Source organism: Bos javanicus, chromosome 4 (genome assembly GCF_032452875.1).
Source record: "Bos javanicus breed banteng chromosome 4, ARS-OSU_banteng_1.0, whole genome shotgun sequence".
Classification (NCBI taxonomy): domain Eukaryota; kingdom Metazoa; phylum Chordata; class Mammalia; order Artiodactyla; family Bovidae; genus Bos; species Bos javanicus.
Window position 1 is genome coordinate 5,893,404 of NC_083871.1, and position 21,500 is coordinate 5,914,903.

General features: G+C 52.8%; 1 protein-coding gene across 8 annotated transcripts in view; it reads left to right on the plus strand.

The window, feature by feature from the left end:
• GRB10 (growth factor receptor bound protein 10) overlaps positions 1 to 21,500 on the plus strand; it is a 221,075-nt gene that overhangs the window by 141,213 nt on the left and 58,362 nt on the right. For 6 of the 8 annotated variants that reach the window (XM_061413316.1, XM_061413317.1, XM_061413312.1 and 3 more), the window contains 2 exons: positions 9,057 to 9,258; positions 13,760 to 13,901. In XM_061413316.1, coding sequence (XP_061269300.1) covers positions 9,057 to 9,258; positions 13,760 to 13,901 — 344 coding nt within the window. The remainder of the gene's footprint in view (positions 1 to 9,056; positions 9,259 to 13,759; positions 13,902 to 21,500) is intronic. The other 2 variants (XM_061413318.1, XM_061413319.1) reach the window with 1 other exon arrangement.

Genomic DNA, 21,500 nt, shown 5'->3' on the forward strand with positions numbered 1-21,500 from the left:
CCGGCATCTCCTATGTCTCCTGAATTGGCAGGCGGGTTCTTTACCACTGTCGCCACCTGGGAAGCCCCTTAGATGGAATGTGAAGGTGAAGTCGCTCAGTTGTCTCTGACTCTTTGCAACCCCATGGACTATAGTCTGCCAGGCTCCTCTGTCCATGGGATTCTCTAGGCAAGAGTACCGGAGTAGTCATTCCCTTCTCCAGGGGATCTGAACCCAGGTCTCCTGCATTGCAGGCAGATTCTTTACCATATGAACTACAAAGGAAGCCCAAGAACACTGGAGTAGGTAGCCTTTCCCTTCTGCAGGGGATCCTCCTGACTCAGGTATTGAACTGGAGTCTCCTACATTGCAGGCAGATTTTTTTTTACCAGCTGAGTTACCAGGGAGGCCCTTAGGTGGAATGTGTAGACCTAAACGTGGCTTTGAGGAAAGCTGGTTACAGAGGGCATGAAAGCCGAGCATCACTGGCCTGCGTACTTTGCATTATTGACAGAGCTGCCTGGTGGATGCTGGCTCTCTCACTTGTCGTGAGGTGTTCTACGGAGGGTTCTGGGTGCAGTTCCTAATAACAGAGGAAAGTGCCAGAGCTCTCAAGGAACCAGGCACACAACTAAATATGGTGCCTCCTTCCTGAGCACACAGTCCTGCATCTGGCTTAGGAGAAGGAAAGACTTTCCAGGAAAAATAATCAGGCTCCCAGCTATCAATACAAAGCGAGACACAGATTCCCCAGCATGAGCGGATTGGAAGGGGTGTTACCATGGTCACTCCGTCTCACTGGATTGATCCCAGGATGTGTGTGTGGGGGGGGAGGGGTGTATTTGTCCAGTTTCATGTCACTGGCTGACCCTGACCATGCTCTGGGTGATGGTTCCAACCACATGGCCTGTGGGTCCTGGAAGAGGGGGACTTCTGAGCCCCACAACTACCCCGGAAGTGCAAGCAGCTCTTTTTAGAATATATCTGATCCTAATGAAAAAAATACCATGCAAGTTCTTACAGTTTGTTAAAGTAATCAATGTGTTGACCTGTATTTCTCAATTAATACACATTGAATTTGGCAATTACTGTTGTGTGCAGGGGTAGAGAGCAAAAAGAAGCTATTTTGTCCCAGATGTTGTGAAAATGTTTCTCTTGTTAACACAGAGAACATGAGGAGTTGTGGATCACTCCAGTGCTGTGTTTATATTTATTTCCCTGTGTATGTGGGACAGACTGATTCTAAGGGTTTTTTATTTCCCGCCTGGACATACTAACCACTGAAATAAAACATTGTTTTGTTTTTAAGTGATAGGATTTGGGAGTTCCCCTTGTATTTTCGTTTGGAGTTGTGGTTAGGTGATTTGCTTTTATATTTGCTGAATATCTTTAAATATCATGATCAGAACAGAAAAGAATGCTCAAGACAGCCCTAATGGTAGAATACTAGATTTTCTTATTCTGCTTACTTATGTCCAATCAATTCTACATACTAAAAATTAAATACATGGGATTGGAATTACATGAGAATTGAAGATGAACTGGTGTGAAAAAAAGGTATTTCAGCAGCGTATTGAGTTATATTTGTGCAAGATTTTAATTGCCTAGAGGTCAACAGAAGTAACTCCTGGGGAACGTGGTTTAAGTTGAAAGTGCTTTTGGAGGCCAGACCTTTAGTTCTTGTCCAGGTAGAAATGGGTTAGAACTGGGGTCTTTGCACACGCACTGGGGAATTTTCAGGTACAGTGTTGTCAAGAGGATTCTCCTTTTCTTCTCTTGCTGAATATCTTGTTCTCAGAATTACTCCAAGGGAATCTCCCACCCAATTTACTGAAGCAGCCTGCTGTCAGGAAGGCAGTGTCCTCACTAGCTATAATGGGTACAGCTCAGGAATGCCAGGCGAAGAGGTGCGAGGGCAAGATAACTGGGGAGTGGGTGGAGCTTCCTGCTCTCCGGCCACCCTCCCAGCACCCCACCTGCCCCCTAACCTGGAAGCTTCTCAGGGTCCAGTCCTTTAAGGTTTCTGCAGAGGCTCACCACACAGGCATGGTCGGTGAAATCACTGGCAATTTGTGTATCCGCTATCCCTTCTCCCCTCCCTGGAGGACATGGGTGGCGCTGAAAGTCCCACCTCTCTAATCACACAGATGGTTCATCTGACAGCCAGTCTCCATCAGGTGGCTGCAGGCTTGCCAGAAGTCAGCTCATTCACATAAACTCAGGTCTAGTCGAAAGGGGCTTGTTATTGTTAACAAAAAACACTTCTTTCACCCTTAATAGTAGCTTGGGAGCTATTTCAGGAGCAGCAGCAACAGAAGACCAGATAAAGAAAAGACGCTCCTCCCCTTACTCTTATCACTTAGGAAATAACAGGGATGTTAGGAGCTGCATTCCAGGAACCAGGAACCAGGGAGGAAGACCTGGAAGGGCTGGAAGGTTGCATCTTGTACTCGAGGTGCAAATAGCATTTCTTCAACGTGGCGAAATGGTTTTGTTAAGTGGATCCAGTGTCATGTTAACTATCTAATTAAAGAAGCCACCAGAGGGTGCTGTGAACCAAGCAGGGGGCAGTGAAGCTGGTGAGGGGGAGCCAGGAGAAGGTTAAGGAATACCAGTCAGGTCCTCGCATGACTCACTCTCCCCTCTGCCTGCATCCTGGTCTCTTCCTGGCTTGTTTTTGGAAGACATTCCCCCGGAATAATTTATTAGTCCGAACATGAATTTGTTTCACTGAATTTGTACTCATTTTAGACCTCATTGTGCCTCTCTTTGCTAATGACAGTGAGACCAGATGTATCTGTGCGTTTATAATTAGATGATCAACTCAGACATCTGGAACAAAAGTCAGTGCCCAGCTAAGGACTGGGCTATTTAAGGAAGGAAAATAACTATTAATAACTTGATTTAAACCGTATTGTTTGACCTACATCTGTCCAGTAAATATACCCTCAGAAATCTGCATGGAGTGAAATTTTACATGTAAAATTGTTTTTCATCCCCCTTACGGGATTTCTTTCAGAGGTCCTGGCTCACAGATGGTATTTGGGCCTCAAGTTAGCAGTGCTAACAGTCATTTACAGAGGCCGCTTACCTGACCTGTAGGAAGGCTTCCTCACATGGCTGAGTGCTGACGCCCGGCGATGCGTGCAGCGGCAACGCGTGTAGGAGACATGGGCAATGTCCCTTCACAACGGACCGGGTCATGAAACGTTCGAAAGGACTGAATGTTAATCCAGAAAAATCTCAGTGTAGTTATTATTTTAAAAGTACCATGGCATATAGCCGTGTCCTCTTTAGAATCAATCCTTTAAAACTCCTGTTTGGAAGGTTTAATTGTTAGTCTTTATTAGAGTTGGACAAAGATTAGGTAAAACCAGACAACCCAAAGTGACTTTATTATCTAACCAGACAAAATGCTATTCATAAATGACCCTGGAGGGAATTTTGAAGTCTGTCCTAGATTAGGATATTTTATTAGACTTTTTTTTTTTTTTTTACTGTAGTTGCTTTATACAATGTTGTGTTCATTTCCGGAGAAGGCGATGGCACCCCACTCCAGTACTCTTGCCTGGAAAATCCCATGGATGGAGGAGCCTGGTGGGCTGCAGTCCATGGGGTCACTAGGAGTCGGACACGACTGAGCGACTTCACTTTCCCTTTTCACTTTCATGCATTGGAGAAGGAAATGGCAACCCACTCCCGTGTTCTTGCCTGGAGAATCCCAGGGACGGGGGAGCCTGGTGGGCTGCCGTCTCAGGGGTCGCACAGAGTTGGACACGACTGAAGTGACTTAGCAGTGTTCATTTCTGCTGTATAATGAAGTGAATCAACCACAGGCTCATAGATTTCCGCTCCTCCTTGAACCTCCCTCCCCACTCCCATGTCACCCCTCTAATTTATCACAGGGCATCAGACCACACTCCATGTGTGGCGCAGCGTCTCCCCGCTGTGTTTTACACATGGCAGTTAGTGAGTGTATGTGAGTGCCGCTCTCCCAATCCGTCCCGCCCTCTGCTCCCCACACTGTGCCCACAAGTCCAGTCCCTGCATCTGCATCTCTGTTCCTGCAGAGGTTCATCAGTACCCTTCTTCTAGATTCCATGCATGAGTGTTAAAGAAACGATGCTTGTTGTTCTCTTTCTGACTTACTTCACTCTGTTTGACAGACTCTGGGTTCATCCACATCGCTACAGATGACCCAGTTTCGTCCCTTTTTCTGGCTGCGTAATATTCCACCAACCATGGGTACCAAGTGTTCTTTCTCCTTTCATCTGGGCCGTATAAAATAGGCAAGTTTGAAATATGCCAGTGCAGAGTCTATTCATGAAACTTGTAACCCACTGAGTATATTGTTAAATGATTGGCCTGGCTCTAATAGATCCACAGGTGAATGCTTTCTATTAAAGTAGAAAGCAATTTCATTAATAACCGACCTCAGAGGAGAGAGAAAGCACTTGAAGGACATGCATTGCACATACACCTTTTACCTTTGTGTTTACCATTTTCCCTTTATATGTACTTTGATGTCAGAATCACTGTGTTCCTGAGTGCACGGAGCGGGTGCCCAGGAAGGGCCTGGCTGGTGGGGGAAGGAGCAGGAAGGAAAGGACAGGACCCTCGGAGGACTGCCCTTGGCGGGCACAGCCAGGGGTTTCAGAAATACATTGTTGTTCAGTCACTCAGTTGTTTCGGGAACATGTAAGGAAGATAACTTGAAGGAAAATCTACTTAAGGGGAGATTTTCTTGGCAGACATCTGTCAGAGAGTGAGAATACTATTCCTGTTTGATTTCTAAAGCAGGATGAAAGCCAGGAACACAGTGGCCTTTGTGTTAATCAAGTAGGCTACCCCACTGGTGACGAAATGCCCTCAGATCCCCATTGTGCTCTGCCGGAGTCCAGCTCCAGCAGCCAGGGATTCAACCTGAAGGGAGGAACGGTGTTGGCGAGAAAATGAGGCAGCCTCTCAGTTTTCTTGGACTGCCTGTTTATTTCAAGTTTAAGATTTTCTTTTATACTTTTACAAAAGCATTAGGTCAGAGGTTTGACGTTTTCTGTTCCCCCTCACCCAGATTTATTTTCTCCATAAATCATTGTTGCTCTTCAAACAGAGTTCCTGCTTCAGGGATTCTCTTGGAATCAGCTTTACCATCTATTATCTACTTCCTCTTATGTGTCCTATAGTTAACTTGTGATTACATTGTAACTCATGCTACATTCCTCAGTTTATTTCTTATCTTTCTAAATCCTGTTTGCCCCTAACATCCTGAGCTCACTATCTCTTAAAAAGGCTTCTAGCTATAGTATCTCTAAAAATCCTAACCTCTATAAGCTATAATAAAATATGCTAACATTACAACATTCCTTAAATCTTCAACTTGTAACTATTTTAATTATTTCTAAGCTGTAAATTTAGTAAACTCCTTTGCCATAAACATTTTCTTCACAAATAGGCTTCAGATAGCAATACCTTCCATGGCCTCAAGCTACAGCCTATGTGCTCATCCTGGAATACTCTTTTTTGTAAAAGTCCTTGAACAAATGTCAATGACTAACTTTATGAATTATTCTCTGAGCACAGCTGCAGAAGGCTTTGCATCTTATCATGCTCCTCTCAAGAACAATAAGCACCTTAATATTCCTTTTCAGTCAACTCAGCCGAGGAAAGGAAAAAAACAAGTCAGAATCACAAAGCCTAACTCCTTCATCCTGGGTCCGTGCCTTCGGGACAGAGAGGGGGTTGGGGCCATGCCTCCATTTTGTCAGTAATGCCTAACGCAGCACCCAACATTGCTCCCATGCTGCCCATCCACGCCAGGACCTCCCGTCCATGGCAGAGGCCGCTGCCCACAGCAAAGGCTGATTCTGTAATTCCAGTGGACTTGGCATGTCTTCCTATTGATTCTGAAATGGTCCGTTAAGCTGGAAATCCTGAGTTGTTAATAAGGTACGGGTGGCATGTGGACTTAATGTTTTACGGAGTCTGAGATGAGCCTCGGTTACAGACCAGTTGCGTGTCAGTGGAGGAGATGAGTCCTCCCTGATGGACACATTCTAGAACTTTACAGAAGTTCCATCTGAGAACTCCAGTGCAACGAACACTTTTCCTTATCAGATGTCTAGTCAAGGGCTCCAGAAACAGCGGCAGAGGTCTCCTGATAGAGCTGGCTCTGTTTAGGCAGCCTTTGTCCAGTTGTCAAATGCTGCTTCCCACTTTACGCATGAGGACCTAAGCCCACTCTCCATGTAGGGACCCCCTGCAGGGGTTTTTCTGATTTGTCCAGGTCCTTCCCCACCTGCACCAGCCTCCTGCCTGCCAAGCTCTGTGCAAAAGCCCTGCCTGCTGACTCCCACGTTCTCCCTTGTGATTTGCTAATTTTGATTTCATGGTTATTATTAATTATTGATATAGCATATTGTCTCTTTAATATCTGTCAGTATTTAATATTTGACTGCCGGAGCCAGCCGGCAAAGTCGATCAGGTCCCGAGAACGTGCACGGCAGGGCTAAGAAAGAAACTAAAGCAAGAGGCTACAAAGATGGGGTCAAGAGGTTCAGACACGTCACCACGAAGGGATGCAGTCTGACACCAACTTTATTCAACATCTCATATTTATACAGAAAAGTGTGAGAAAGACAAGACAGTTGACATTTTTTCTTGGTTGGCCTATACATCTTACAAACAGTCACAAGAAATCTTGAGAGCATGGGAATGGCTCCCTGTTATTATTTCTTACACCAGATAACATTTCTCTGTGCATGAGAAGTTTGCACAGAACTCCAGGTGCCTGCAGTAAATAAGCGCCTAATCTCTGGGGTGGCGGGACAGAGAGCTATGTTTGCAAGCAAACCCTCAAGGACTGAGGCAGCTCCCAGAGCTGTGTCCTTCAGACAAAGGACCCCGTTCTCACGGGCAGCTCCCCGCATTTGACAATGCACTCCCCCCGAGCACCCTCCTTCTCCCCCAGTGCTGCTCCATTCATCCTGCCTGGGCCACTGTCCTTGGCTCTTTCAGCAGCCCCCTGCCCATCTTTCCATCCATCTGTGTGTCTGTCTGTCCTCCTTGAGGCCCTACCTGCTGCCTGTAGCATCTTGTCTGGTCCAGGCCCTCCCCAGACTCCTCATCTGGTCACCACTGCCTGCAGGGAAAGGAAACCTTGGAAGGATGCTGCTCTGTGGTCTTCCCACCTCTGCCTGGGTCTCCCGGTGCCTGCACTCCATCCCCCATCCCAGCCTCCTCCAGCCTGTACCACCCCCACCTCCGCCCCCTGTGCCCTGCAGCTTCCAAGCCTTCTAGAAGGGCTTTTGTTGTTCTATTTGGTTGTTTCTGTCTCCTTCTGCCCTCCTGCCCAGTGAGACAGTGAGGCTGAATGAAGGAGGGAGCAGAGAAGCAGGGGAGGTCAGTGTTCTGAAAAGATCTGTGAATTCATTGATCAGTGCACACCTGGTGAGGTCACCTTGGCAGCTGCAAACTTGTTTTCAGGTTCCCTTCTGGTGTGATCTGGGACGAGTTACTTGCCCGCTCAGCCCCACCCTCTCCCCAACCCCACTCTGGACCAATCTCCTCGCCTGTAAACCAGGTTAATAGTCACCCCCCTATTGTCACTTATAGAGCAAATAAATAGCATTGACTGAGTGTTTACCCTGCTTCAGGCTCTGTCGCAGAGCAGTAATAACTCACTGACCTCATGCCCACCTGCGGGCCAGGTACCCCTGTGAGCTCCAGTCAGAGATACAGGCATGGGAGATGGAGGCCTGAGGGGGAGACCTGGCCCCGCCCCCACCACGTGGGCAGGGCGGGGGCAGGGCTGGGGCAGGCTGCCTGACTGTCTGGGCCCTAAGCTCTGGTTTGTTCCTGGGTGACCCCGTGCTGTCAGGAAGCAGATGGACTGTAAATTGGGTGACATGTGACCTACTGCACTAGACGCAGCCCCAGTTGTGTTGGCCACATTGTTAAACAGTGACAGGTCTCCAGATACTGAGCTCACGGGGTGTGCCTTTGCTGCATTTGGGGTGCTTGTTGTGGGGAGTTGGGCTTCCTGGGTGGTGCTAGTGGTAAGGAATCCGCATGCAATGCAGGAGACTTAAGAGATGCAGTTTCAGTCCCTGAGTAGGGAAGATCCCCTGGAGGAGGAAATGGCAACCCACTCCAATGTTCTCGCCTGTAAAACCCCATGGACAGAGGAGCCCGGTGGGCTGCAGTCCATGGGGTCACAGAGTTGGACATGACTGAGTGACTGAGCGCGGTGTCTCAGGAGTTGGCATGCACACCTGTGTAGGCCGCGTCCATTTCTGTGGGGGTCCTCAGTCTTATCGCCGCGCACATGATGGGGGGCTGTCTGCTTTACCCAGAGCCCTCAAAGTCACGTGTCACTCTCATCTAAAAACAGCTTCACAGAAACATCTAGGATGATGGTGGACCAGTGTCAGCCTCGCTGAGGCACAGCATCACCTGCTGGAGTCCCTCCGTGCTCATCTCTTTCTGGCATTCTCTGTGGTCCTCTCTCTTCATCGGCCTCAGGCCTTCTTGTTTGCGGACAGGCTTCCTCTGGTTCTCAGGCACCCAGAGCCCTGCAGGTATCCACCCTCAGAGCCCTTCTGCCTCTGGTGCGACACTGCTGGCCTCGCAAGGCGAGACTGCGGTCAGGGTTGGGCGCTCCCCGTTCCCATCTCTCTGCTTCTTGTCTGGAATTTTGGGGAAGGGAGCAGCCCTGATTGGCCTTATTAGGGCTCCGTGTGCCCCTGGGACCCACCAGCTGGGGTTGGGGCAGAGGGTCCAGGCTGTGTGGGCTCCCCAACCCCGAGGAGCGTGTGAGCTGAGCAGATGCCCTGAGAGGGTCTTCTGTACAGACAGGAAGTGCAGATGGGCTATCATTACAGGGTTGCTTCTGGCGGATCAACAGGTAATACATGTAACCCATGAGTCTTCACAGAAAGCTGTGCTTGTCTCAGGCAGCGTCCTCCGTCTGCTCCTCATGTTTTAAAGTGTCGTGAGTTTCAGAGCCCGGTCCCTGGGACGCCCACCTGGCTGTGGCCACTCACTGCTGCTGATGCTTGTCTTTTGCTCTCCATGCACAGAGGACGACGTGGACTTGGAGGCGCTGGTGAACGACATGGATGCGTCCCTGGAGAGCCTGTGTGCAGCCTCGGAGACAGTGCCCCTCCTGCACAACGGCCAGCACAGCCGCGGCCCAGTCCCCAGAGCCAGGGTCCTGCAGCCACAGGCGGCCCCGAGGCAGAGGGTGCAGCGGTCCCAGCCCGTGAGCATCCTCGCGGTCAGGTGGGCCCCTGCCTCCCCTCGGGGACCAGAGGGTGGGTGGTGGGGTCACTGCGCCACCCTGCCTCCCCTCAGGGGTCAGAGGGTGGGTGATGGGGTCACTGCGCCACCCCGCCTCCCCTCAGGGGTCAGAGGGTGGGTGATGGGGTCACTGTGCCACCTCACCTCCCCTCAGGGGTCAGAGGGTGCATGGTGGGGTCACTGTGCCACCCCACCTCCCCTCAGGGGTCAGAGGGTGGGTGATAGGGTCACTGAACCACCCCACCTCCCCTTGGGGGTCATAGGGTGGGTGGTAGGGTCACGGTGCCGGGCTCTGCTTGGCAGACCCCTTCTTTCCCTCCATCCAGCAGGGCCGCTGGGGGTTGGACCTGGTACCCAGTTCAGTTCAGATCAGTTTTATGTGCACTGGCTCTGTGCCAGGTCAGTGGGGGTATGCAGAAACACCGTCCAAGGACATTATTGTGTTAGTAGCTCAGTCATACCCAACTCTTTGCCATCCCATGGACTATCACCCGTCAGGCTCCTCTGTCCATGGGATTCTCCAGGTAAGAATACTGGAGCAGGTTGCCATTTCCTTTTCCAGGGGATCTTCCCCACCCAGGACTCGAACGCAGATCTGCGTTGCAGGCAGATTCTTTTCCAACCAAGTCACCAGGGAAGCCCAAAGTGAATGAACAGCCAAGTAGTCCCTGGAGGGCTCTCAGACCTCACTACCCAGCACAGGGCCTGGGGACAGAGACGTGCAGCCTGACCACGTTTCCCAGGTACTGACATGGAGAGGCCCAGCCTTCATGGAAAGGACTCTGGGGAGTGGAGGAGGCCTCCCTGGAGGAGGCTGTTTTGCTGAAAGGTTTCACTTTCATCTCAGGTTCAAAGGATTTGTTAACAAAATAAGCCACTTGTGATATACATAAATAATACCAGTATTTATTAAAGAATTATCTAACTTGCTTTCAATACACTAACATTAAAAGAAAAGAGACAGAGCAGAGAATACATCACCAAATTGGGTTTTGACCAACATCCAGACTTAAACAGCACTGGGAAATCCCATGTCACAGCACATCTGGAGTCCCAGCTGGGAAAAGGTCCCAGGCAGCACATCTGCTCCCTGGGTGAGACTTCAGAGATTGCAGTTTGGGGTTCCCACTTATAACCCCAGGATGGACTCAAACTGATATTATCATCAATCTGGGAGCAAATTGCAGCCCTGCTTCCTTGTCAGTGCTGTTTGTTTTGTTGTGTAAAACTTGGAATGCAGTTAAGTCTGGGGCTTGGTTGGCCAGGAACCCCGCCCCCACCCCAGGGGCTCAACAACCTCAAGATTCCTCCCCCATCTTATCTAAGATGCTGCAAGTCTTCAGCTCACAGCAGGCGGTCACTCCCAGTCACTCCCAGTCGGGGCAGTCACCAGGCAGGTTAGACGCAAGGTCAGAGGCCTGCTCTGCTTTGTCTCGGAAGCCTAAACAAGATTGTTTATCTAATCTCCCTCACAGAGGCAGACTTCTGAACTGGGTGTTGAAGGGGAAGTAGGAACTGAGGGATGGAGGCAGAGACTTCCTGAGGAAGAGAGATGATCCCTGGTGTCTAAAGTGGCCCGGCCCCTCCTTTTTTGTGACTGAATAATATTCCATCACGTGTGTATACCATGATTTCTGTGTCTGCTCCTCCATCACTGGACAACAGGGGCAGTGTGCTCAAGTAGATAGGACCCACAAAGAAGGACAGTTACTCTGTGATTCCACTTCCACGAGAAACCTGAAAGCCCCAGGAGTGAGGACGCAGGTAGTGGAGAGGGCTGCCAGAGGCTGGGGTGGAGACGGGCGGTGCTGGTGGGAGATCCAGAGGGGCAGCCTGACCCGTGGACGAGGCAGCAGACGAGCTGTGTAGAGCCACCTGAGTTAGCAGCGAGCGGTTCGGGTCCCGTGTGACGTGTTCGCATCACACACGTGCACACAAGGTGATAATAATAATCAAGTGAAGAGGGTGAGCGTGAACGTCCAGAGTTGGTGGCCAGACCATGGTGATGGGTCACAGCGAGTTCTTCTCTCTAAACTCATCTAGTTGTACACATTGAATACACGGGGCTTCAAGCGTCCATCAGACCTCAGGGGTGGATTAGAAAAGAGATCCCGACAGGTGGGGTGAGATCCGCAGCCTGCGGGAGCCACTCCCAGGGCAGAGATGGGGAAAGGCGAGTGAGGCTGGACTTGGGTTAGTTGGCAGGTCATTGCGGCAGCCTCGGTTCGTGGGGGTGGGGATTCGGAAGCTGTTTCAGCGACCAGCCGGAGTGGTGCTGTCCTGACCAGGGATGGTGGAAGATGTGGAAGAGATCTGTCAGCTCCAGTTTGGAGAGGGTGGGGGCAGAGTGTCGGGGCACTTCAGCTCTGTTTCTGCCTGGGAGGGGGGAAACGTCGGGGCCAGCGGTTGTGAGGTGGGGTGATGGAAGACCTCCTGGGTGGAGACTTCTGTGAAACCCAGCAAACAAGCTCTCTGTGACCCCCACCCAGGCCCCTGCCGGCTCTGGTGGGTTTTCAGGTGGGGGTAGGTAAGGGGGTGACATCTGGTGCCTCTCTGGGCTTCTAGGGGAAGGCGTGCAGTGTGCTGGGTCTTAGGCATCTGTTGGCTGGAGCATCTTCTGGGTCTCCTTTCCTTACCTTTTGGGGAGGGAGCTTTCCCTCTGCTTCCAGAAACTTCTGTGAGCCTTCTTTGCAGCCCAGCATCCTAAGTCTTCTGCAGCCAGATGACTCTTTTGCCCAGGGCGGCCAAGTCTGTCTGGAGAAGGGGACCAGAGTAAATACAGAGCTGTCTGCAGCGGGGCACAGCAGCCTGGGTGGCCTGGGGTCGCTTTCTCGCCTCTCGGCTTCCTGCGCTTTGTCACATCCGTCCTTCCAGCAGCTGGACCTCTTTGCTCCCTCCACCAGCACCCTCGTGTTCTGAGCTCCTGGTGAGTTCAGTCTGGGGGGAGATAGTCTTTTCTCCTCTGAGCTTCTCTGGGTCTGGAGGGTGTCAGCTGCCCACATGTGGCGGCCTCGGGGAGGCCAGTGGGATGGAACAGCAGCCCTGGTGACAGCGCCTGAGGCTGGCCTGGGCAGAGTGAGGTGCGGTGCAGGAAGGCCTGCTTTCCGGCCAGCTAGCTGCCCAGGACCCTTGCCTGGGATCCTGGCCGCGCTTGTCCCTCCGCCCCGGGGCTGCGGGTCCTGAGTCCCACGGGACGGACGGGCTCATGCGAGGCACGCCCGCTGCTGGAGAGTGGACCCTGGCTCCAGGCCAACCTTTTCTCAAGTGGTGCTTCTCTTTATTTCAGTCCTAGCGTTTCTGACTGTCAGGTGCCTTGTTAAAGATCAGGTGACCAGTATAGGATGCCCAGAGGCTCGTTTTGTGAACGGGTCTGCTGAGGACTTCCTGTGCTCACAAGCACCTCCCCTGTGTGCTAAACCCCTCCTGTGTATGAGCAGCTAATAGAGCGGCCACTGCAGCCTCACTGAGGGGGTGGTGTGGCAGCTTCTCATTCCCAGGTAAAGAAACTGAGGCACCGGGGGCAGTGACTTGGCCCACACTTGGTGAGTGGACACAGAGCCAGATGAGGGCTTGAGGAAAAGTCCTCCAGCTCCTGGATTTGGAGGGGTGGGGGCCAGAGCACTGGGGGCAGCTCAGCTCCATCTCTGCCTGGGGAGGGGAGAATCAGGGGTGGGGGTGATGAGACTGTCACACTGCTGGAGAGGGCTCAGGGAGGCAGGTGCTGAGCAGCAGCTGGAGGCAGTGCAGGGTGATGATCAGAGGAGGAGGAGGGACTGCAGTGAAGCTGGGCAGGGGGCCGGGGGTGCATTCTCACCTGGACAGGTAGACAGGCACGGCCCCGCCCCTCCTCCCGTCCCTGACCTCGTCCCCTGCGCCTCAGCTCCACTGATGCTGCTCATCAGAGAGGGATGGATCCCGTGGCCACAGGCCTCTTGAATGGGATTCTTTTCAGTTATGTCTAATGTCACGTAGTTTTTTGCTTTGAGTGATGCTTGTGAACTACCGTAAAGGAAACACGGGACTTCTTAAAAAAATAATAATTTATTAAGGTAAAATGCACGTAGCGTAGACTGAATCACCACATAGTACATGTTCGGTGGCAGATGGGGCACCCCCAGGACTGTGCAGCACGCCCACCCCAGGCTATTCCCAAGCGTCTCCCTCCAAGACCCTCCCTAAGCTCCCTGGCACATGGCCCCGTGATTATAGGAAGGGTGTTCATCTATTCCATCTGTCTGCTGAACTTTTTCATCTTTCAAATCTGAAACCCTGTCCCCATTAGAGCCTGACTCCCCGCTCCCCTGTCCCCACCCTCCACCCCCTTTCTGAGTGTGCTCATTTTGGGTGGTTCATTGCAGTGCGGGCCTGCGGGGTCAGTGTTTTGCACCAGGCTTACTCAGCAGGGTGTCCTGGGCAGATCCCCCGACGTGGGCGGCAGGGTCCCTACGTGGCAGCTTCTGATGGGCGTCATCTCTCCACGCAGGCGCCTGCAGGAGGAAGACCTCCACTTGAGGACCTCGTCACTGCCAGCCATCCCCAACCCCTTCCCCGAGCTCTGCGGCCCCGGGAGCCCCCCTGCGCTCACACCCGGCTCCTTACCTCCTGGCCCGGCTGCCGCGAAGCAGGTAAGCCCAGCCTTGGTTGGAGCGCCAGGCCGCTCGTGGGTGGAGTGAGGACGCACAAGCTGGCCCGTGGCCTAGAGAGGGAGGGAGGGACACACTGGGGCTTGGGAAGGAGACCGGCGATGCTCTCTCTACCACGGGGTATGCAGTGTGTGTGCTCAGTCATGTCCACCTCTTTGTGAGTCCATGGACTGCAGCCCACCAGGCACCTCTGTCCATGGGATTTGCCAGTCAAGAATACTAGAGCAGGTTGCCGCTTCCTCCTGTAGGGGTTCTTCCTGACCCAGGGATCGAACCTAGATGTCTTGTGCCCCCTGCATTGGCAGGTGGCTTCTTTACCACTGAGCCACCTGGGAAGCCCCGTGATACTCTACAGCCTGGTATAATAATAATGACAATAACAACAGTAATAATGACAACAGCAAAGATGACGGCAACACCTAACGTTCACTGAGTAAGGTCTCTGTACCAAGTACTGTTCTCAGTGGTTTATATATTTATGTGCAACAGATACTTTTACTCCTCAGAACAAGCCTAAGAATTAGGTGCAAATGGCAGCTGTGTACTGCATCTGGGAAACTGAGGCCGAGCTGTGAGGGGTGGAGGTGGGGGGGGCCCAGTGTGGATGGGGAGCTGGGGGGGGGTGGCCAGTGTGCATGGGGGAGCTGCGGGGGTCCACTGTGGATGGGGAGCTGAGGTGGCCCAGAGGGGTGGGGAGCTGGGGGGTGCCCACTGTGGATGGGGAGCTGAGGCGGCCCAGAGTGGGTGGGGAGCTGGGGGGCAGTGTGGGTGGGGGAGCTGGGGGACCCACTGTGGGTGGTGGAGCTGAGGCGGCCCAGGGTGGGTGGGGGAGCAGGGGGCCCCAGTGTACGCGGTGGAGCTGGGCAGGACTTGACCCCAGGATCTGGCGCCCCTGATTTTAGCTGCTATGCTAGGTGTCCCTGGGCCCTTGGTGTTCCCTCTTTGCAGCAAGCATATTCAGAAAAGGCAAAGGCCTCTTCCGCGGAACCACTCTCCTCCTCCTTGTCCTCAGGCATCATGCACCACACGTCCTCTTCCTCTGCAAACTTATCCCCAGGCCACAAGGGGTCTGCACTCAGGAGGAAGACGTTTCTCCGGGGCTCGCCTGAGCTCTGCTGCCTGCTGACCTCACGCCTCGTGAGCCCCCCGTCCCCCGCACCCCACGTCACGCGCAGAGGCGAGGTCAGCGTCCCCAGCCGCGGCCGTGCTGGCCGGGCTGCAGCCCTCGTCACATGCCTGCAGTCCGTCAGGGACGTCTGTCTCCCTGGTGACCTTCTGCTTCACATCAGGGTCTAGACAAGCTGTCTGTGGATTGGGCATGGAGGTTGTTTACAACATTACCCATCCTAAAATAAGACCATGAAAATATTCTCTGGCTCTCCCAGTGGCTGGCAAGGAAACAGGCCTCCACCCCGTGGACTGTCCAACTCTGTGAGCAGAATCAGGTCACCCAGGGGCTTTGCCTCCTGTTTTTCTTGGGATCGGAGCTAGTTCCCCCACGAGAACTTGGCATCAGTGCCTCTGTTTCTGTTCCCGAGATAGCACCCCACTTTGGGACCAGCAGCCAGGAAGGATGCACCACACTTAGCCCTACTTGTAGAGACTTGGTGTTCTTCCTTGTTGTCTAACTGGCTCAAAGGGATGCCTCTTTGCCACACTTGGTCCTGACTTTTGATCTCCTGAAACATGTGTTTTGTTGGTACCACTGGTGTTGATGCCTCGCAGTCTCAAGCACCCTCACCAGCTCAGTGTCAGGCTGTGACGGGAGTGGGGAGCCTCCTTTGTCACCTACCTGAGGGCAGGAGAAACCCGCCATGCCCTCTCTTCCTGCTGAGTCGGAAGAGACAGGGATCAGCAACCAGTCGGAGCTCTGAAGTGATTTAAAAATGGATGCAGCGCCCTGGATGCAGGAGACTCACCTAATGCCACCCCATTCACTGGAAGAAGGAGATCAAGAGGGAAAGAGGCAGCTGTCGGAAGGAGCTGGGTGCAGGGGGAGTTGGACGCCTCTCTCTGGTCACTAGACAAAGGGGGTGGAAGGAGTGACACATTCGAGCAGCCACTTGAAAGGAAGACCCCTTCTAGCCCAAGTTGCTGCGGCCAGAGAACCTGGAACATGGTACCGGCCCCCAGGTGGCGGGACCAGACGTGGGGAAGACAGGAGTCAGGGAAGGGGTCCGGGGCCCATAGGACGGTCTGCCAGCCACATGTGCAGGCCTGTGTTTGCCCTTGTGGGGAGTGGGCAGCCACGGAGTCCCAGCAGCCCTGGCTCTCTGGGCTGTGTGGGTGCAGCTCTTCCCGTCGGCCCCAGAGACAGACCCAGACCTTGTCTTTCACCCTGGGGTGAGGATGGCAGGTGCCGTTTCAAAGAAGCACTTCCTGAAAGTGCGCAACAGCAAGTGTGCTGAGTCACGATGAGTGTGGACCCTGGAGGGGACCTGTGGAGTGGCAGAGGCTGAATTAGATCCTCTGAGGGTCACTTGTGTGTCTGTGGTGGGCTCTCTGGAAAGCATGAGAATGCTTCCCTCCCGTCTGAGACAGATAAGCGAGGCGGCCAGTCAACCAAGTGATATTGACAGGTGGTCCCATGCAGGTCCTGCAATCCCACCGGGAAGGCCGGGATTTTTAGCATCTGTTTCATGGCGGTTGCTGCACATTTAACTGTCACAGCACCACTCCACACGGCAAGGGGGAGACTGCTTCCATAGTGGGTAACCCCAGCCCACCGGCCAGGCACGGTGGCAGCATGTGAACTTGGATGAGTCCGTCACCCCCGGGGTCCTCTCCGCCCCTTGCAGGCCCTGGCGCTGCACCCTCTGGGCTTGGAGGATACCCCTGACTGTCAGGCCTCCTGTGAGGGCTGAAGGAACCTCCTGCGAAATCTCAACCACTAGTGTTTCTCTGGACTATTAATATCTTTTTAAATATTAATTCTTTCAACTGGAGATCGTTTATGATAGCATTGAACATCTCAGTAGCTGTAGCTGTCAGAAGTACTGGAACACTGGACACTTAAATTATCTGTGTCTTTCATGGGAAAAATGCCCGTACTTTTACCAAAAATCCAAGTGCGTGCCTTGCCCAGTGTGGGTGTTTGTGATCGGGTCCGGCTGCAGAATGAGGGGCCAGGAGAGCAGAGCAAACAGCTGCCGAGGTCTGCACATAGACAGGCTCAGAAAGGGCGGCCTATTTTGCTGGATCAAGAAGTGAGTTCCCTTGGCAAATGAATCTGCTGATTCTTGCTGTTGCTGTGACTTCAAATTTCTTTAGGGAAAGTAAAGAATCACAAAATGAACTTTTGGCCTGATTACCCTCCCTGATGGCTCTGTCATAAATGCGTGTGATTAAACACCCTCACAGTTCATCCCGTGCAGAAGCTGCCACGTGCATGGAACGTGAACACCTGTGCTTTCGTAAAAGCCTGTGGACATTCGTGGAGGGAACTTTGGTTCCATTCTGTGATCTTTAAATGTGTCTCTTCTTGCAGTTTAGAGTGTTTTATGAAGTCACAAGGTTGAAAAGTACCTATCAGAGTTTTCAGTCTTGGTTTGAAGGGGTTCCATGCTTTGGCAAAGTCTCCTCCAGCTGCTGAGGCAGGACCGGGTCCATGCCTTTCCACGATCATGAAAGACTCTCAGCAGAGCCTTCCATACTCACGTCCCCCTGCTGGCTGTGGCCTTTCTTGTCTCTGCGTCTCTCCTGGCTGGTCTGCCCACGCCTCGGCCTGGTGGGCACCCCTTGCTATGCAGCCCGGTGCCTACCTGGAGTCTGCCCTTCTCTTTCCCACCATAGCTGTTTCATCCCTTTCCTGGGCTCTTGTTTCCTTCTCTTAACAAGCATGAAGGAAAAGCAATTTGAGTAATAAAAAAATGTTTTTTAAAAAATTACAAGAACCACTGGAGGAAACCAAGGAAAGGCGTTTTGAGTGTCTCCAGAGAGAGAGTTCAGTAAACATCCACCCACACCCCTCCTGTCACTGCTGTGCAGCCAAGTCTCTGCATTTCTAGGAAAAAAGAAGACAGATATGACCTCGTTGGGAAAGATTCTGAGTGGACAGCCTCCACTGGTAAATTTTATTTTAGAACCGAACACTCATGATGAACGCGGTTTGTTTTCCCTTGCCCCAGCACAGCTTCATCGTTGTAATCCCACACGGAGTTGCTTGGGAATCAAAGCGGCGGTGTCTCACCGCCCTGTTTCTAGAACCCTGGATTCTCGGGGTTCGTTTGTATCAGGAAACGCTGCACAGGTCCAGATGTCAGTGTCCTGTGTGACAGCATCACAGGAAGGGCAGGTGGAGACAGCTGGCCTGTGGTGGGGACGTCATCCCCTCCAGACGGCGGCAGTGCCGTTGTGACCGGACCTCGGTGTTAGGACCACTGGCTTCGTGCAGACCATGGTCAGCGACAGTGGCAGACAGCGCCATATCCACTGCGGCCCTTGGCCCCCTGTATTTTATCTGGTTCTGGACAAAGCAGATCTAATGGCATATATGTTTACATTTGTTTAGACTTCCCCTGTAGCTCAGATGGTAAAAAATCTGCCTGTAATGCAGGAGACCCAGGTTTGATCCCTGAGTCAGGAAGATCCCCTGGAGGATGGAATGGCAACCCACTCCAGTGTTCTTGCCTGGAGAGTTCTGCAGACAGAGGAGCCTGGCGGGCCTCAGTCCACGGGGTCACAGAGAGTGAGACACGACTGAGTCTCACTCTGTGACTTTAACTTCATATTTACTATCCCGCAAGTGTTCTGTGTGTCTCTTCCGTGATCTCTGCAAAAAGCACTTTTAATAGCTGAAAGTTGTTAAGGAGTGTGTTTGGGGGCTGCACTCAGACCCTGGGCAGGGCTGCATATTTGCATGGTTTCCAGTTAGCTGGCTGTCCTGTGGGTGGTGCGTCCCTGAGTGATGTGATGTAGTGTTTGTCACATTTTGATTCTTCCGCAGAAGCCAGGTTTCTAGCCCAAGTCCGTGGTGTTCTGCAGCTCCAGCCGCGTGCTGCTGCATGTTTGGGAGGGCCTCTGTTCCCGTCAGGGCAGGGTGAGCTTCGTAATTTCTCAGCCCTGACTCCACACCAGGTCGTTGCTGGTGTTCCGTCTGCGAGCGTCCCCCACCTGGGTGGTCTCCCTGCCCAGGTGGGCAGCTGCTGGCTGCAGGGACTGTAGGGCCAGGACTGTGGTGGGGACACAGAAGGAGCCAGCTGGTCCTGCCTGCCCCATCCCTGTGGTTGAACACACCGTCTCTTGGTCTTCAGACACCATGGCTGCCCTAGCAAAGCTCTGGCTGTTCCGAGGCTCTTTCTAGGCATGTAGCGGTGTGTGGCCTTGCAGCGCCCACAGAGCAGAGGCGGAGGAGGAGATTCTGGTCCATTTGATGTAAGGAATGTTCCATGTGTGGTGCTGTGGGGGACCACTGCATGGATGTAGGCGTGGCGAGTAGGGTCCAGTGGTCACATCCTGACTTGGGCCCAGGCTCAGGCTGCCCATCACCTGCAAGTCTGCAGCCCAGCCCCCCTCAAACCTCCCCCACATGGTCTCCAGTCTGGGAAGATGACCAGGAGGGAGCACCCTGGTGACAGTGACCAACAGGGCCTTGAGAATGCGTCCCCAGAGGGCACCCCTGGAAGCCGACTGCTGCCTGCTCTCATCTGGCACGGGTCCAACCAGGAAATCCCTCCTCCACCACTGCTTCCATCTCACGGACCCACTCCCCAGGGTGATTTGGGAGGCTTCCTCACACCTGGGCACTGCCACAGCCCTGCCCTCAGGAGCCCAGGAACTGCTGTGAGAGACAAGTGCCCGGAGGCACCAGTGGGTAGACATGGGACTTTCCAGCTGCAGGAAAAGCACCAGCCAGCAAAGCAGCTGGGACTGGAGGATGAGGAAATGGTACCTGGGTTGAAGGCAGAGAATGTTCCAGAAAGAGGGAGGGAAGGCAATCAGGAGGGACACGGGGTGAGATTGGGGGGCCTGGAGGCCTGGCAGGGATCCATCTCTGCGGAGCAAACTGTACCGAGTGTCTCAAGACAAGCAAGGCAGATTTTCTTTTTTTTAACTGAAGTATAACCAATTCACAATGTTGTGTTATCGTCTGCTGAACAGCAAAGTGATTCAGCTATACAGGTGTATGTACATTCTTTTGCATCTTCTTTTCCATGATTGTGCATCACAGGAAGTTGAATATAGTTCCTGTGCTAGACTGTAGGACCTTGGGGTTAGCAGACCTTGTTGTTTATCCGCGTTATCTACATTGGGTTGGCCAGAACGTTTGTTCCGATTTTTTCACAGCAAACCCCAGATGACCATTTTGACCAACCCAGTGCTAGTTTGCATCTGCTAACCCCAACCCCCACTCCATCCTGTCCCCAGTCCCCTTCCCCTTGCAGAAGTCTGCATGTTGGATTTTATGCACAGGATGGCAGCTGTGGGGACAGCCAGGTAGGACGAGGACACAGCAGGAGCTGAGGTCGGGGGACTGGATGGATTTGTGCAGAGCAACAGCGCATGGTGACTTCTTGCCTTTCTGTAGCTTTCTTGTCTCTATGATAACTTGCAGCTCTCCTTCACTCCTTTAAAAATATGTCCAACCCTGGCCTTGGGTGTTAGCGCCTAAATTGCATTCTCTACTCAGCAGTCAGGGCCTCACAGGAGATGCTTGATGGATGCAGGGGGTCCTGTCATGGGGACCGAGGAGCTTCTCGAAGGGCAAAGGTAACGGAGCAACTCAGGGCCGTGGAAAGGGCAGCAGGGGCCACCTTACAGACCAGGGTGACGTCACCAGGAACGGCCAGAGGGGGCGTCCCAAGAAAGAGTCCACTTCTGTGGGGCCAGAAACTCAAACCAGGACCCAGGACCTTCCAGTAAATGCCAGGCTCCTCAATGGTGTTGAGGTCCTAGAAGACCCCGAGAAACGAGAGATCAGGGACAAGCAAATCCAAGGAGACGTCTAGCTGATGGAGACCAAGGAGACGCCGGGCAGCTGAAGGTGGCCAGTGGGCCCAGAGGGGATCCGAAATTCAAAGATTGCCTTTTGGGGACTTCCTCGGTGGTTCAGCAGCTGAGACTGTGTGCTCGCAATGCAGGGGGCCCAGTTTCGATCCCTGGTCAGGGAACTGGAGGCCATGTGCGGCGACTGAGAGGTCACATGCCACAACTGAAAGAGTCTGCGTGCCCCAACAAGACCGAAGACCTCGCAGGCTGCAGTGAGACCCAGCGCGGCCAAACACACACCCGCACACGTGTTCTTAGGAGCTGCCTTTTCCAAAAAGGATGCTACTCGGACATTGGCTAAATTTGACTGAAGTATGCAGACAGCTGATGGTAATGTGTGGATGTGATTTCCTGATTCCAGTCCTTGAACTGTGGTTAGAGTTGCTGTTTTTAGGAAATGTACATCAAGTTGTCCCAGGCTGCAGGGCCAGCTGTCTATGGCTCACTGTCCTGGGCAGGCAGGGACAGAGGGTAAGAAGATGATAAAGCCAACGGGGCTACTGGGGAGCCTGCTGCTGCTGCTGGTTGGTTGCTGAGTTGTAACCGACTCTCTTAAGACCCTATGGGCTGCAGCCCGCCAAGCTCCTCTGTCCG